Here is a 17,569-nt window from a genome sequence, read left to right on the forward strand (position 1 = left end):
GTCCAGTTTCTCATGGATTTGTATCTCAGTTGGGTCTCTTGCCCGTGTTGTCTGTGTAGTACTAGCTTAATTCTGCACCTCTCCAACAGCTTCTCCCCTCTACTGGGATGTTTGTTTTCAGTTTGCCAGTTACCTTTGCAATCTCTCCCTGAATTGTGAATGCAATTAACTGAATAGCAGATACACAAAATGAGCCACGTGATTTCATGTCCTCAAGAAGTCAGAATTGAAGCATTCTTCTTGCCTGACCTGTTGGTATTCCTTTTCCTTTGCCTTTATTTTCTGTTCCAAAGACTGACGAGCACTCTCAGCATTCTGTCTTTGGCAACTCAGTTCTTCTGACAATCTTTTCACCTTTTGCTCCATCATTTGGACCTAGAATAATTTAATTACCAATCACAAGTGTTAAAAATACAAGTGACATTTTATTTCAGTTTATATGCATTCATATAAAAAAAGTGATTTCTCCTACTACAATTGGTCCAGCATTCATATAACCGACAGTGTAACTTTAGCTGGTTCCATGTAAATTCTTAGCAATCCAAAGTACTACATTCGTACTTGCTTATGTTAGTGAGAATGTGTATATATAGAGAGAATATACATACATATATACATTATATATACAAGTATATACATATGTATATGTATACATACAACATAATAAAAACATCTAGAAACATGCAACATAGAAAATCATTGTCTTTGACAATCTACAGAAATGTACTGTACCTAACACTAAAAACAGGTTATATTTTCAATGCCTCAAGATGTTATGAACTAAAGAATGACAATTAACTGCTAAACATGTTTAGACTGAAACTAATTGCATATTCCACTGAATTTCAGAGTGATTCAGCACATTGATTTGGATAGGAAAGAAAAAAGGGAACTCTCAGTCGTCTTCAACAACAACAGAGTGTTTTTCACAATTTAAATTTTAATTAAAAAGAAATAGTAGTCAATATTCTAGGTTAACCTCCATGTTAGATGTTCTCATCTATGTCAGCTTGGTATTTAATTCAGTTTATTATGTTCATCTTACATTATGAGAGTGAAGCAATGTCCACCTAACTCCCTGAACAGAAAAAATGCATTTTCATTCCAGAAATAATCTCTTACTAGAAAATAGGTACAATTATTTTTTTCCTGGGGGTAAGGAAAATGACAAAGGGTGAACAGTGCTGTTTTCCAGCAACAAGGGCTGTTCAATGAGTTACTTAGTGAAACAACAGTCCATCTGTGCCATAAGTAAAGAAGCAGCAGGTAGTAGTACTGAGGTGTCTGGTTATTAGACACAGACTGCAGGGATTGTGTGCTCATGTGAAATCACATATGTGTGCAGAAGGGCTGCAGACCTTACAATATGTGGAAATACTTGATAACACAGAGGTGCTGTGCTCAAGGTTTCTGAATAGTGCCAGTGACAGAGAAGTGCACAAAGGTGTGCCAGAAGTAAATTCAGGCTATGAGGCAGAAACTAAAGTGTAGAATCTCAATGCAGTTCTACAGCCAAGGCCCTTGGGCGAGTAGAGATCCAGTTTCAGTGGGAGAAAAAAAGCACAGAAAAGAGTAACCTTCAGGTGGCAAAGGAACTTCTGAGACAAGATGCTGCACTGCACCTTAAGGATGAGCTGCATCTCAGTTCACATGGGGCCAGTCAGTCCTACTCCTCCTTGTCCTTTCCCACGCATGTTCCTAGCTATATTGCCTTGCCCCTTGTGTTGGATTTAATGCCCCTTTGATTCTTCAGTAAAACAACTGAGCTCTCTTAAACCTGTAGAAAATTAACAAGGGAAAATAAATACATAATATCCTAATTCGAGGATGATCAGGGGCTGGAGCACCTCCCATATGAAGACAGGCTGAGAAAGTTGGGGTTATTCAGCCTGGAGAAGAGAAGCTGCGTGGAGACCTCAGAGCAGCTTCCAGTATCTGAAGAGGGCTACATGGATGCTGGAGAGGGACTCTCCATCAGGGACTGTAGCAATAGGACAAGGGGTGATGGGTTCAAACTGAAACAGGGGAAGTTCAGGTTAGATATAAGGAAGAAGTTCTTGACTGTGAAGGTGCTGAGGCGCTGGCACAGGGTGCCCAGAGAAGTGGTAAATGCTCCATCCCTGGCAGTGTGCAAGGCCAGGCTGGACAGAGCCTTGGTCTAGTGGAAAGTGTCCCTGCCCATGGCAGGGGCTTGGAACTGGATGATCTTAAGGTCCTTCCCAACCCAAACCATTCTATGATTCTATGAGAATCATTTAGGAAGTTGAATTGGGTTATTTGGGGAATCAAATAACTTAAAAGAAAGACTTTTTCAGAGGAATTGAGCTGTTAGGTTGGGTCAGCTGCCTTCCCACAAACTCACTGCAATGACAGCGCCTTTATGTAGTCAATGGACTGTGTTAAGAATATGATTTTACCTTACTCACTGGCAAGACTTTCCCTAATCCAGCTCCTGGATTCAGCAACAGCTGAATGCCCCTGTTTCTCAAAAGGCAAACTGATTAACCCTCAACATGCAAAGGTTTACTTTAAGGACCAACACAGGAATTGTGGGAAACAGTAGTTTTACAATAAACTTAGGTAGCATGTAGAAACTTGCTGACAAAGATGGATGACAACTATTACACCCTGAGAAGATACACGTAGAAACATCTTTTTTCCTATCCTGTAGATGAATCAAAGTAATATAAATAAATAAAAATATAGATGGAAATATGAAGATTCAGGAATTATGAATCTCTGCAGTACTTACAAGCTTGTCAAATGCTGTGAAAAAGGACTTTAGGAAGGTAATGCAATCAAGAAAAAAGGTAACTTCTTACTTTTTACCTTCTCCAGTCTGAGCTAAATTATTTTAAACACTGGCATTCACTTCATATGATTATGAGCAAAAACCTGAACCATTTCATATTTTTATATGTATGTATTTAAATACACTCTGTAAATACTTGACTAAGCCAGTTGTACTATCCTATTGGTTTTATACTATGAATCCAAACTCCTTAGAATTAAATCATGAAATCTCACTTAGAAACTACATACATTCTGAATCTTGCATGGCATTTTTACCTAGTTTTTATTTTATGCAAGCAATTTACAATCCAAAGGCTATGCCCCCATACCCCACGACATCCAGTAGTATAAGCAGCAGACACTGATTTTCAGCCAAAGTTGCGTGAAGGAGCCTATTTAAGGTCAGAAGTTGCCACCAGATGTCATTGTTGCTCTATGCAACAGAATTCCCTGCTTTATTTTTCAGAAATCCTTCAGAATTCAGAATCTTGCCTGAGGATGAAAAATAATTCTTCAGGTGGTATAAGAACCTTCCAGAAAATGGGCAACTGCTTTATGAGTATTTCCGTTTTTACAGGTAATACATATCAAACCAACCCATACTCAAAACTTGATCCTCAGCTAATGCTCATGAAACTCACCTGAGAATCTTGATTCTCACTAAAATGGCTGCAAATTGACACACAATAATAGTGGGAATGAATTTTATTCATTCCAAAAGATGTGTGATGCAACATTTTACCTGTGTGGTAGCTTGATCAAGTTGTATTCTCGTTTGAGTCAGTTTATCTCTGGTTTTGTTCAGGGCTTTATCCTTCTCTGTTAATTCCAACTTCATTCTGACCAGCTGCAGTTCAGTCTCTTCATGTTTATTCATCTGGGATTTCTTCATTTTTTCTTGAGCTTGCAGTTGTTGTTCTAGGTCCTTAACAGTGGAATTTAGCTCTGAATTTTAGAAACAGTAAAGATTCAGGGTACTTTCTGCTTTGAAAGGTACACCTTCCATCCCAGTACTCAAATTTCCAAGTGTCTACACATTCTAAAATATTCAGTATGTTTGATAACAACTCAAGTTCCTGACACAGGCAGACACCCTGTAAAATGTTCAGCAAGCTAAAACAAAACTCTCTTCAACTACTATATCAGTGACTAAAACTATCAAGACTGAAAGACAGATGACTCTAAATAATTTCCACCTTGTAATATATTAGAACACAGCAAAATGTGACATCAGACACAAACGCTGCAAAGGCAAAGACGGTTTGTTCCTCTGCTGGTTTGTCTTTGTTTGCTTGTCTGGTTTTGTTGTTTCTAAACACACAGAAATATGTCACTTATCAAAGCTACTCTAATGTTTTTACTTTTTAAAAGGAAAGATACCCATTAGAATAATTTGAGCCCTCTTCTTCCAAGAGGCTTTTCAGCTATTGAGCATCTGTAAGTACAGTACCGATGCTCAGTAGAGTACAGTACATTTTAATCATTTTCCTGTCCCAAAGCAGAATCCATATAAAGTGAAACCAAGTGATCTTTTCACAATATACATCAGTAAGAGTTTATTATATATATAATATATATTATATATATTACTTTCCAAAATACAACATAATTTTACAGGAGAAAACATTAGTCAACTACAGGGAACATTATCCAGAATTACTATTATCTGGTAATTCTTTTTGTCAAAAGAAGTCTTGCTTCCAAGTTGTAAATGCCACCTAGGTTGAAGTTTTACATGCAGGTATTTGAATGAACAGTTTGGACACTATGGGAACTTGTAAAACAGTCCTACAAGAAACAGTGGAAAAGGTGGCCCAAATAGTAAGCTTAGGTAAATGTTCACCAAATCCACAATGAACCAACTGTTTGCTCTCTTCCAACAATCAGATGTCAGGAATGATTCTTTCTTCATGTCAATATGCACAATACAGGATCATATCTTGCTTTTTTATTGTACTTTCTGCATCCTACTTCCTTCTATGCTTCCAGAAATACCCATTATGGACCAACTGAGCTATGCATTTAGCATGTTCAGTCACTGAATTTTTAACACAGGTAATGCTTAGCTACAAACCTCAAGCCATACAAAATTAAGGAAGCAGCAGAATTGAATTTAACAGTGAGATGTAATGAAATCCTGAAGAGTTTTTTTAATCCTGTTTCAACAGAATTGTTCCATGAGCAATGGAATTACTGGAGAAGGCCCTTTTCCTTTTATATATGATGTCCACTACCCACCCCCAAAAATACAAACTCCTCCCTTCTAACTCTCACACCCCTTATGTAAAAGATACCACAGTGTTGATAATTTCTGTGTACTGGCTGATCACTGAAGATACACACACCAGTAGCCAACTGGGCTAGCTGCCAAAGGCAAACCCAGGTATCTTTTCCTTGGTAAAGCACTAATTCTATTACCTCTCTTCTTATCTGCACACCAGCTTTCATGAAACCATGTAGGAGACTGCCTGTGGGTTTTAAACAAATACATCAGGTACCTTGGTTCTGTGCTCTTAGCTGGATCACGAGTGAAGAATTACAACTGTCAGCAAAGCTGTTGTTCAGCTCATTCTTCTCTGATATTGCACTAGAATTTGTTTCTTTCTCCCATGGAAAAGAAGATGTTGCAGAACTTCCCCTTGCAGGTGTTGCTTGAGTTCTAGATGGTGTCTTTTCTTGTTGCCATGAAAACACAGATGAGGAAGCCTGATGCCGAGCAATCTCCCTGTGACTCAACGAGCTTTGAGGATGAGGCTGATTTATTTTCTGTGTCCAAAAAAAAAAAAAGGATCTACCTTTACACAGCTCCATATCCAACATATAACAAAATAATTATTAATAAGTAAATAATAGGTTCATGGTCATTTCACATTATTTTTATACTATTTAATTAAATAACTTTAGCCCAAGTATCCAGTATACTTATAAACCCAAACCAGGATCTCCAAAAAAAATAGTTTGATCTGTTTGTAAGTAACATAATCAAATTTTTGTCTTTTTCAAGAGTAATCCCATCATTTACCCTCTATGTTTTTCAAAATCTAAGCTTCCATTTTTGCAGGCAAGTGCTGACACAAGTAAGCCTGTATATAGAAGTCTAGACTAACATATCTGATATCTGACCCACACGTAGTTCTTCCAGACAAACACAGGTAAATTTAGAGCAGAATTAAACTTATACATGCATAATACCCCAAAATTGCAGTAATAAAATAGCCCAGGTAGCAGCTTTCAGCCTCTTCCTACAGAAAAATTAAACACAGCTAAAATAATAGATGGTTTTTTTCTCCTTCTTAAGTGAAAAAAAAAATAAACCAAACTCAAAAAACCCAAACCAAACCAAAAAACCCCACCTCAAACAGTAAAGTCCCCATTGTATTTCTTAACTGCATTTTCAAATGCTTCCAATTGGAATATTTCTATTATTCTTTTATCAAACTAAACCCCTAAACCAGGTAATACCCAGTGTGACTTCTTAATCCAACCAGAGATTATGTCGTTATGTAGGAATAGCTGTGCTAACACCAGGAATCTACATAGTCCAGAATGCAGTGTCCAATCCTGTAATTTGTCTATAAAGAGCATAAAACCCTAACCATGCATAGAGCAATCATTCCCCTTATATATTACTTAAATTTACTGAGTTTCTGAGGCAAAAGTTTGAATCCAGGTAACGAATCAATTTTTACTGAAATATTTTACATGTACTTTCTCTTTTGGATGCGTTTGCGTTTTAAAATACCCTGACAAAGAGTTCTGCCATTCAACACAGCGCAGTAGAATAAACCAGTTTTTGTTCTGAGCCTGCAGAGCTGGTTCTGTAATTATGCCTTATGGAAAGTGAGAAAATGACCATTCCCTGTTTCATCTCTTGATCCTCACTTGATCTTTGTACCACCCACTTCTACCATATCTGTTTGGAAATGAGCGAACAGAATTTGCAAGGAATACTCAATATGTGAGAGCCATTTGGCTGTATATGGGCAAAGAGTATTTTCTCATTACTTCTTAAGTCTTTTCCTAAAAAATTATTTTTCATCATTGCTGAAGAAAATACTGAAGTTTTCAGAGAACTAGAATTGCTGAATTGCTTCCTGGAATCATGGAGCCTGAGTGCACTGGGTATGCATCTTTCATGTTATGTTTTCCATATGCATTACTTCACACTTTTTCATACGGATTTGTACTTACCATCTTAATTATTGTAATTGTTTAGTATTACTAAATACTGTGTAGTCTTCAACCATATTCTTCAACTCTAAAATCACTCATGAATATGCTGAATAGCACAGTTTTCTTTATAAATCCTTTTGAGGCTCCACTTCTGTTCTCCAGTAAAAACTGACCATTTATTGCCACTGCCCTCTATCTTTACATTTAAATTCCCAAGAGCTACTCCCCTTTATCAAAATAGTTTATTCAGTGTTTTGTGAATATCCTATGATGACATTACACTGAGTCACACTTAACTCATGTATTCTCCAATTTATTCTTAAAAAAACCCCTAAACTCTGAAAATACGGGGTATGATTTCTCTTCACACTGTTTCTCCACACGCCATACCTATGCATGCATCAATAAAAGTGTTGCTTCAAGTTTCTAACAATTCACCCAGGACAAAAAGCTGACCTGACTAAACTCCATTCCCAGGAATCAGCATTATAAGCCTTTTTTAGATGGCATCATCCTCGTCCCCTTCCAGTATCAAAAGAATGAAATAAGTTGCACATGCAGTCCCACACTGCAGTGCCCTATCAATTTATGGGTATTATCTGTATTTGGTGATTTTTAATTACTATTCATTTTATCAATTCATTTTAAGAGTACTTCTGACTTTTCAATTTGAGGCTGGGCCACAGATTCAGCCCCAATAAACAAAGACTCTGATATAGGAAACTTTTTAAGCCTTTAAATAGTGAATACCAAATAAAAAGTTATTTCAGCTTTTCTGCAGCGGCCCCTTTTCCTTTGAGGGATTTCACATCTTAGTCATCTATTGGCCTCAGAGATTCCCTCATACAGTTCCCACTACTTATGTGTTTGGAAAAATTTACTAGTTCTTATTTGCTAAGTGCCTTATTTGTCATTATCTTTCCAAAGCTATTTTGTTATCATATTTAACTTGGCAAAACTGACATTATTTTGTCTTGCCTGTGCTTGCACAAGATTTCCACTTCTTGAAGGATGTGTTCTCATTTTTAATGTCTTTCTTTCCTTTGCCATTCAATTATGTTAGCTTTTCTGGATTGTCCGAAAGTACATCTGAATGGCAGTACACACAGGGTAATTCTCTCTAAAATCATACTTTAAGTGATGTAGAATACATTTCACTAGTTTTCCACTCCATTTTCCAAGTTCTCTCAGTAGTTACTTTCTTAGATATCACACATACCATTCTCGAGAGATACATACATTTTCCTGGATGGTTCTCAGTTCCAATTCTAACTTTTTTCTTTCTTGTACTTCTTTCTTGTATTTTTCTTCTAGTTCTTCAACCTTTGTATCTACAAAGACACAATGAATACTTCTTCATAATCTAACTTATTACATATAGGTAATTGTTTCTAATTGCTACTTAGGATTCTTCCACTGGAATTTTAAGAGGAGCATATTAGTCCAAAACAAAAGTCTTGCTTCCTTTTCTTTGTGTATCATTCTACAACTCTCAGGAATATTGTAGAACTAGAATGCTTTGTAGCATTCTATGAAGCAGTTGAGGGAGTGTGACAGTCTCACCCTACCCCACACTAGTGAGGCCTGACCTCAAGTACTATGTGCAGTTTTGAGTGTCTCAATATAAGAACATCACCAAACTATCAGGCTGTTTCCAGAGAAGGACAACCAAATTGGTGAAAGGCCTTTGAGGGCAAGACTTTTGAGGAGCAGCTGAGGTCACTTGGTTCATTCACCTTGGGAAAAAAAAGGCCAGGACTGATCTCACCACAGGCTACAACTTCCTAACAGGGATGGCGGGGAAGGTGGGGGAGCGGTAGCAGTGGAAGAGAGGTGCTGGTCTCCTCTCTCTGGTAACCAGTGATAGGACACAAGGAAATGGAATGAAGCTGCGTCAGGGAAAGCTCAGACTTGACATCAGGAAAGTGTTCTTCACTGAGAAGGTGGTCTTGTCACTGGAACAGGCTCCCCAGGGAAGCAGTCATGGCACCAACCCTGTCATTGTTCAAGGAGCTTCTGGACAATGCTCAAGCCACATGACTTAGTTTTAGGTAGTCCTTCAAGGAGCGACCTTATGGGTCACTTCAAATTTGAGATAGTCTGGGATCTTCAGGAATGTAAAACTCCAATTTGCAAAGGAAAAAAACCTCTCCATCAATACCATTTTAAATAGAGTTATTTAAATAATTTTTTAGATAATCCCCATTTTGGGAGTGCCACGCTTAGTGGCAATGCTTGACATTACCACTACTGTACCCCTAGTAGAAATTAAAAGGAACAAGAGTGCAAGAAAGTATCTCAGATTTCCCACCTGAGTAAGAGTGAGATGCCAAACTCACAGAACATTTGTTCACAGCAAAGATAAGAGGTTAACAGCATGCATAATATTGAACCCATCAAGTTTCTCAGCAGATACAGCATAAGGTTGTCTGGCTACAGAAACAGTTCTCCAGTTAAGGAACCTTCTCTTTACTTTTCCAGTTCATGCAAATATTTTAAATCTATCTGATGTCACTAATTTGAAGACAGAAGTGATGGTTTGAAATGGATACAGTGCATAAATTGTGCAGATTATCATGCACAAAAATAGTCTAAATAACATTTTGTAAAGAAACAAGATGACTGTTGACTGAACTTGCAAGTGCCTGTGGTACACAAGAAAGATTTGCTCTTCACTACATCAAGGGAAGAGCTGACACTAGGAACAGCCATTCAAAAGTTTGCTGCAGTCTGTTGATGGATTTCCTACTATTTCATGTCTACCAACATAGTGCTGGAAAGATGTAATATTTGCAATAAGTGTTCAGTCTGCACTAATCATTTTTAAACTTAAAACTTATAGTGCTATGAATTAGACATCGTTATAATAAGCTTTACAATAGGGACTAGGCAACTCAGTACAAATGTAGTGTGTGAAATACTCCTTCACCCTCCAAGAAAACTGACTGTTAACTATCTGTGTCAGATGAAGAAAAAGTCATTTACCATTATGACTTTGAACTGGTGTTAAAGGAGCAGTAAAGCTTTTCTGTGGAGCACCACTGAATGATAAGTCTGCTGCAATCGATGTTTGCTGACTTCTCTCAAGCTCATATTTGTATCTGTTCAGGAAAAAAACAGCAACAAAAATTAGTCATGGAAACTAAAAGGCTAATTATCTATTTTGAAGAGCCTGAAGCACACAAATAATTTATATGATTCCAAGAATTTAAAGATCAAGTCAAGATACATCCACTGAAAATGTTCAGTACTGTAACACAGAAATATGAATGTTTTGTTCAGTTTCAATGTATTTAATCAATTACATAAGAGTCAGAGCTAAAAACCAAAACCAATCCCAGAGTACATGACAATCAGTTAGAACCTGCTTAAGGTTTCACTGTATGAAGCTCTAAGTCCAGCTAAACATACCCAAATCACTGTAAACACTGATAATATGTAACTCCTACTCTCCAGTAAGCATCTTTATGATAGGAAATATGCTACCTTTATTCTATGTTCTGATATTGCACACTTTGAGAAACCTATGCCTACCTCATTGGAAGGGAATACTCTCCACCTGACACTGTATTTTTCATGTGTACTATTTACTTTGCTCCCCAGAACACCACAGCAGACTACCCATTCTAGTGACTCTTGCAAGCATGAAGAGTTACAAGCTCATCAAGTGAAACCAGATAACTAGTTTAGAGGTTATACAGCAACTTTCATCCTGCCCAGCAAGCACAGGTTAATAAGATAATGGTTTCTATTTCCCTCTCCTTGTTACAGCACAACATCAAGAACTCCCCTCCCAGTGGATTGTCAGTTGCTATGAAGTGGTAAATGATCAGTTACCAGCATAAAACAAACCTGAACATGATTGCCAAGATTAAGCTACATGTAGTACCTGATGATCTTTTGTAGTGGATAGATGCACAAAGTAATGTAATGGGAAGGAGAGAATTCAAGTAAACTGGACTTAATTTTGGGAATGGATAAATGGAATACATACCCTTAGCCTGCAGCTTCCCTGGCCCAACATCTGACATGGGATACAGATACATATGTGGTTCTATCAAGCCCTGCTGAATTTCACTAGATTCTTTGATGGATCTTATCAACTCCTTACACAAAAGCTGGTGTTTCTACTTGTCAAATTGTTTTGTTGAAATTTAGAATCTTATCACAGCAGTCAAATACCTAAATACCTCAAATACCTAAATACCTCAACTATCTCTAGTTTTCCCAAAAGGAGGGGGGGGGGGTGGGGTGGGAAGGGGGAAGCAAAGGGAAAACAAGCAAACAAACAAAACCCCCGAAAGACCAACACACTTCTTTGTTTGCTTCTATTTGGATGGAATGAGGCATTCCATCCAAAACTTAAAGGAAGTAGACATATTTCAGGCCAGGAAAGAAAAAAAAAACCCCACCACCAGAGAAAAAAACCAAAAAAACCCCCCACGAACAACAAAACACCCCAAAACAACTAAACCAAACCCTTAAGAAGTCTGGTCTCACACTTAACCCCTCCCTGTGACAGTACTTCCGCACTACTAGTGCCAGTACAACAGTTTATTGCACAGGCAGAATACTCAGCTTGACTGATGCACACAAAGTTTCAGAAATACTTTTATTCAAGAACAGAGGGTGCCTCTAGCACGAGAGCAAGTTTAACAGATGACATTCACTTCACTATGGGCAACTGTTCCATTTGTGTAGCACCCTCAGAGGAAGGATTTTGGATGCGTCTGCATTACAGAAGATTCTTTTATTACTTGCATTCCACCTCTACAGACAGTACACACATACTGTCTCAGTAATAACAGTGTTTAGAAGTTGAGGCGTTTGAATTAAGCTCTTCTTCACCAAAGCAACTGGATTCAGTGATTCAGTCACTGCTTTTGGCAGCTTCCTCTTTCACTCCAATAGAAGTTCATGCCTCATTCCAGTAGTATTTTATTGGTAGACTTGATCTTACAGACCGAATTGTCATTGTACTTTCTGAGCAACTCCAAGCTCTTTGCAGTTTACCTTTGCCAAGTGACTCAGCTGTGCTAGCTGTTTTGTTGTTGTTTAAGATCATAGACAGTTCTCACATGACACTGCAGAATTCCCCCAAATTAAGGGGGAACTGTAGGTATTAACTGCTTCAAGTGGCACACTGATTTGTGTAGCAGTCCATATGTGCATATTGTGTGTGTAAAAACAGGTCCATGTTTTGAGACTTCACTCACAAAATCCGAATTAAGTATGAGATGAAAAGAAACTAAAATACCATGAAGGATACACTAAATGAATAAAACATAAGAAAATAACTGTTATACATGGGTTAGAGACACAGAGCAGGTCCTTACCTTTTCAGTTCTTGTTCTAGCCTTTCTATGTCTTTCTTGCTGGAATTCAGCTGCCCTGACTGAATGTTAACTTGAGATTCTTTTACCTGAAGATCATGTGATATTTTCTGCTTTGCTTTCTCAAGACTATCACACAATTCCATCAAGCTCTGGTTCTCTCTTTTTAGTGATGCAGCTTCATTTTTTTCATTTTCAACCTAGTTGGAATATAGACCATTGAAAAAAAAAAAAAAACCTCAAGTAATCTCTACACTTCTATTATTTCAATAACACAAAGTTTACATCCTGCTATTTTTTTCCTAGCATTTCAAGATCCTGACAGCACCAAAACCTCAGCTATACACATTATTTAAATATTCTTGGGTGTGAACAAGACCACATCTCCTGCAATTCAACTCAGTGACATTAACAGTTTCTATTTATTGACTAGACAAGCTCTTAGAAATATTAATCAATCCTTAAATACTAATAATCCACACTAGTTTGCTAATCCACATTGACCATCTCACTTCTCTTTCCAGCTTATCAACTTCAGCAATCAGAATACCTTGACTAAACAAAGAATGCACAATGATTATCAAGAGTCACAGCTCTGAAACTGGAAATAGAGCCAGCAGTAGACATCCTCTTCACCACCAGCTTCTGAGGCAGAGGCACAGTCAGGCTACAGCTTTGCACAACATTATTCTTCTGGTTTAAAGAAGTATTAGCTACTGCTTCTGAGTCTTAAAGGACTCCTATTTGAGCACAGCCCTTTGTGTTATGTACTGTGTACAGTTCTGGTGTCCTCAGCATAAGTAAGACATGGACCTGCTGGAGCAAGTCCAGAGGAGGCCACAAGGATTATCAGGGGCTGCAGCACCTCCTGTGTGAAGACAGGCTGAGAAAGTTGGTGCTGTTCAGCCTGGAGAAGAGAAGCTGCGTGGAGACCTCAGAGCAGCTTCCAGTATTTGAAGGGGCCTACAAGGATGCTGGAGAGGGACTTTTCATCAGGGACTGTAGCAACAGAACAAGGTGGAAGGGGTTCAAACTTAAAAAGGGCAAGTTCAGGTTAGATATATGGAAGAAGTTCTTTATTGTGAGGGTGCTGAGGCACTGGAACAGGTTGCCTAGAGAAGCTGTGGCTGCTCTATCCCTGGCAGTGCTCAAGGCCAGGTAGGACAGAGCCTTGGGTGACATGGTGTAGTGTGAGGTGTCCCTGCCCATGGCAGGGAGGTTGGAACTGGATGATCTTAAGGTCCTTTCCAACCCAAACCATTCTGTGATTCTAGGATGGGCGATCATGCTAAACATAGATAGGAGGCAGGAATTCTATTAACAATCAATGAGAACTAAACAGAAGGGAGAATATGATGAGGATGAATATAAGTACTTTATACTATATTCTTATGCTACCTTTCCCATCAGTGGGAAGAAAAAAGACACTAACCCACCCCCTAAGGACAACCAGATAAGAAATTTGTAATTGTGTTTGGCACAGAGAGTGGCATTTTAGGGAAATGACCACAGTGCCTCTGTTACCTTCTGCTTCTGTTTTTGCAAAGCTGCCTCCAAAGACTCTAACTGGAACTGTCTTTGCTGACGCTCCTTTCTAAGCTTGTCCACTTGACTTTCCAGCTCATGAATCTTCTGAAGGACTCTGGGGGAGATGCCTTCTTTCCATTCCTCCACAGCCCAGCTCATATTGACAGGATTCTTGTTTAATACGAAATGGACAGTGCTATGCCTGAAACACAAAGACAGCTGATTAGATCTTGAACGAGGTGAAGCAAGCTTCCCTTTTAAACAAGCTGCATTTTTAACCTCAGCAGTGATGAGAACACAGTATTCCACAACTATGTAGGCTTCCTGATCTACACACCAAGCAGCAGCTTTTAATATTAGGTCCTATTTTGCCACACTTTTATCCAGCTGAGATTTCAAAGCATCACATTGATCAATTTTAACAGTAACAGGGTTTATATTTGCATAATTGCATTTGAGTGCTGTATTTCAGAAAGTTTCTCCCCACACCTTATGCTGATGTTAGCATTGCAGAAAGCCATTAGTATTGCACTTTAGCGGTGTTTAACCCAAAAGCTTTGCAAAAACCCATGGCTTCATTTTGAGCTAGCACGGGCTTACTTCCCCGAGATCCCAGCACAGCTCGGAAATCATTTATAAGGAAGAAATTACCTAGAGAAGAACGGCGGCCGGGCAGAGCCCACCCAAGCCTGAGGCGCTCGGGCTGTCGGGAATACACCCGGGCTCCAGCTCTCACCGCAGGGAGCACTTCACGGGGACACACCGCAGCGCGCCAGCCCGCTCGGGGTGCCTGACACCCACGAAGGATCACCGACCGACCGACCGACCGGTCACGCACTCTTAAGCGCTGCCCAGGGTCCAGCAGCAGCCACTCAGATCCCTTCAGCGCCGGGTCCCCTCAGCGCCTCACGCCGGACGCGCCTCAATTCAAAGCTGGCACCTCCCCTCAAGCCCAAGCGCTGAACGTGCTCGAGCGCGCTGATTGGTCCCGCCACGACGCCGCTCGCCACACAGACCTCGCCTCGTTACCAACGAGGTCGCAGCTCCGGGTCGCCGTTCCTCGTGATTGGCTGGTTCGGAAGCGTTTAAACTGCATTAGACGAGGCAGCACAGGGGAGGGGGGTAAAGGCGGATTGTGATTGGCCCCGCAGGCTCCTGCCCGCAGCCGGGCGGGCTCCGTCGGGGCTTGGAGCCGCGCCGCCGCCGGTGCCCGTCCGCAAAGCGAGCCCAGCGGAGAGCCCCGTGGTGCGGCGGGGAGAGTGCGGCCGGGGGAGCAGCAAAGGTCCGGGAGGGGCGGATCCTTCATCCGAGATCGTTTTTGCCATTCCACAGAGAACCTGAGGTTTGGAAAAGGAAAGTAAACGTGTACCCGTTTAAACGGATGATGTCCCGATGATAACGCGTTCGCTTGAAAAGATCTACAAAAGGATCACTAAGTGCCCAAACTACCCCTGGGGAATGGAGTTTATGGGGGAGAGGGAAGGCAATTCAGCCCAATATTGCCTATTTTCTACCCTAACATAGAAACACAAAGTGAAAAAACACTTCTAAGTGTGTTCTAACAGGGATAGAATGCAAAAGGCAACAGCAAAAGCTGAAGGATTCTAAAGCTGCTGTGAACTCCCTTGGGTTCCAAATGCTTCCTCTGGTGTTCCCCTCTCTCTTCCCCTGACCGCCACTCTGAGGGGGTTTTGGCTTTGAAACACAATGATGTTTCCATCAGAATCAGGGAGTTACGATTTTATGATCATTTCACCTAATATCTTGCCTTTTATAATCATGCTGAGAATATTTACTCAAGCACTGTTCTTTTAATCACATTTAGGAAATCGAGTTAAACAAATCTTCCTTAAGAAGTCAAACAGCTGAGAGGTCAGATTATAAATAAATGTGCAACCAACTCACTAGCACATTGTTACAAAGCCTCTAAACTAGCTCCATAACAAAACAAGCCACCAAATTGATGGAACAGATCCATCATAAATACCTCTGAACAAATGGAAATCAATAAAAACAAGATAGAAAATTCTATGGTGAACTTCATGTACCCTTTGACATGACTGTGCAGGTGCTGCTGAGGGAGCAGCACAGAACAGCAGAGGAGCAGGAAGCAGTGGAAAGGTGGGAAACCACTAACGTAGTACTGCCAAAGCATTAATGAAAGCTGAGGATCAGTCTGAACTGATGGGGATCCCCCACTAGATCCAAGTAGACAAGGGGCAAATGTTCTATCAGAAGTAAATAATCATGTTATATTCAGTAAGGGTTTCTCATATGACAGTAACAAATGTCACCTGATCAATTGTACAAGTGGAGGAGTTTTCGGTTACTGCAGATGCTAACTGTAGTGGGACTAGTGATGGGCAGGGAGCACTGGAATTTAAACTACTGTATCATAATGCATCCCTCAGGGAAGGCTTCAGCGGAACAGCTTTAACTTCTGAGATTGGCAGTATATTTTTCAGAGGGGGGAAAATTGGTAGAGACAGTCTTAAGTTTTCTTACGAGGCATGAGAAACAAAGATCAGCTGGTGTGTGCAGAGCTTTTAAGATGCAGTCTGATGAACACAGAGAAAGGCCACAAAGAGGCTCAGAGGCTGGAGCACCTTCCAATGGAGACAGGCTTGAGAGAGCTGGGCTTGTTCAGCCTTGAGAAGAGAAGGCTTCAGGGAGACCTTAGAGCAGCTTCCAGTGCCTAAAGGGGCCAACATAAAAGCTAGAGAGGGACTTTTGACAAGGGCCTATAGGGAAAGGCCTAGGAAAAAGGGAAAGGACAAGGAGGTGATCCTGCCCCTCTACTCTGCTTTCATGAGTCCTCACTTGGAGTATTGTGTACAGTTCTGGTGTCCTCAGCATAAAGAGGACATGGAGCTGTTGGAGCAAGTCCAAAGGAGGCCACGAGGATGATCAGGGGCTGGGGCACCTCCTGTGTGAAGACAGGCTGAGAAAGTTGGGATTGTTCAGCCTGGAGAAGAGAAGCTGCGTGGAGACCTCAGAGCAGCTTCCAGTGTCTGAAGGGGCCCTATAAGGGTGCTGGGGACGGACTCTTCATTAGGGACTGTAGTGGCAGGACAAGGGGTAATGGCTTCAAACTTACACAGGGGAAGTTTAGATTAGATATAAGGAAGAAGTTCTGTACAGTGAGGGTGGTGAGGCACTGGCACAGGTTGCCCAGAGATATGGTAAATGCTCCATCCCTGGCAGTGTTCAAGTCCAGGACGAACAGAGCCTTGGGCAACATGGTTTGGTGTGACGTGTCCCTGCCCGTGGCAGGGGGTTGGAACTGGATGATCTTAAGGTGCTTTCCAACCCTAACTATATTTTTTTTTTTAAAGCCTATTTTTATATATATGTATATACACATATATACACATATCCACACACATGCACACACATCAAATTGCACCTGAGGAGCTGGAGCAATCCCATTCACCCAGAGAAAGAGCGAAACGGGCCTGCATGTCTGCCTGGTTCTAGTTTCCCACCTTCCCTATTGAGGCACTAGAGGTATGCGCTGCCAAGTTGAGGGTGAAAGAGAAGAAAGCCAGATCATTTCCTGTAGCCTCACCCAAACCCCACCCTGTACTAAGTGATGCCTCTTACCTCTGGAAAACACATTTCTCCATCTCTGCCAATGTGGGTATGTAACTGTGAAAATGGCAGTTTAGGTGTTGTACTGGAGTTGCAAGATTAAGTCTGCACTAATAAAGCCCAGTGAGCTACTGTTGTAAAATACAATGTTT

At 40.4% G+C, this 17,569-nt stretch overlaps 1 protein-coding gene across 1 annotated transcript in view; it reads right to left on the minus strand.

The window, feature by feature from the left end:
- The window catches only part of CENPF (centromere protein F), a 40,702-nt gene extending 25,941 nt beyond the window's left edge, over positions 1 to 14,761 (minus strand). Inside the window, exons 1-8 of the mRNA XM_030499578.1 lie at positions 14,478 to 14,761; positions 13,824 to 14,028; positions 12,303 to 12,499; positions 9,952 to 10,067; positions 8,206 to 8,297; positions 5,292 to 5,559; positions 3,536 to 3,738; positions 250 to 375 (exon numbers count right to left, since the gene is read on the minus strand). Coding sequence (XP_030355438.1) covers positions 250 to 375; positions 3,536 to 3,738; positions 5,292 to 5,559; positions 8,206 to 8,297; positions 9,952 to 10,067; positions 12,303 to 12,499; positions 13,824 to 13,985 — 1,164 coding nt within the window. The 5' untranslated portion in view covers positions 13,986 to 14,028; positions 14,478 to 14,761. The remainder of the gene's footprint in view (positions 1 to 249; positions 376 to 3,535; positions 3,739 to 5,291; positions 5,560 to 8,205; positions 8,298 to 9,951; positions 10,068 to 12,302; positions 12,500 to 13,823; positions 14,029 to 14,477) is intronic.
- Positions 14,762 to 17,569: the final 2,808 nt, after the last annotated feature.

The sequence above is a fragment of the Strigops habroptila genome, chromosome 10 (genome assembly GCF_004027225.2).
Source record: "Strigops habroptila isolate Jane chromosome 10, bStrHab1.2.pri, whole genome shotgun sequence".
Lineage (NCBI taxonomy): Eukaryota > Metazoa > Chordata > Aves > Psittaciformes > Psittacidae > Strigops > Strigops habroptila.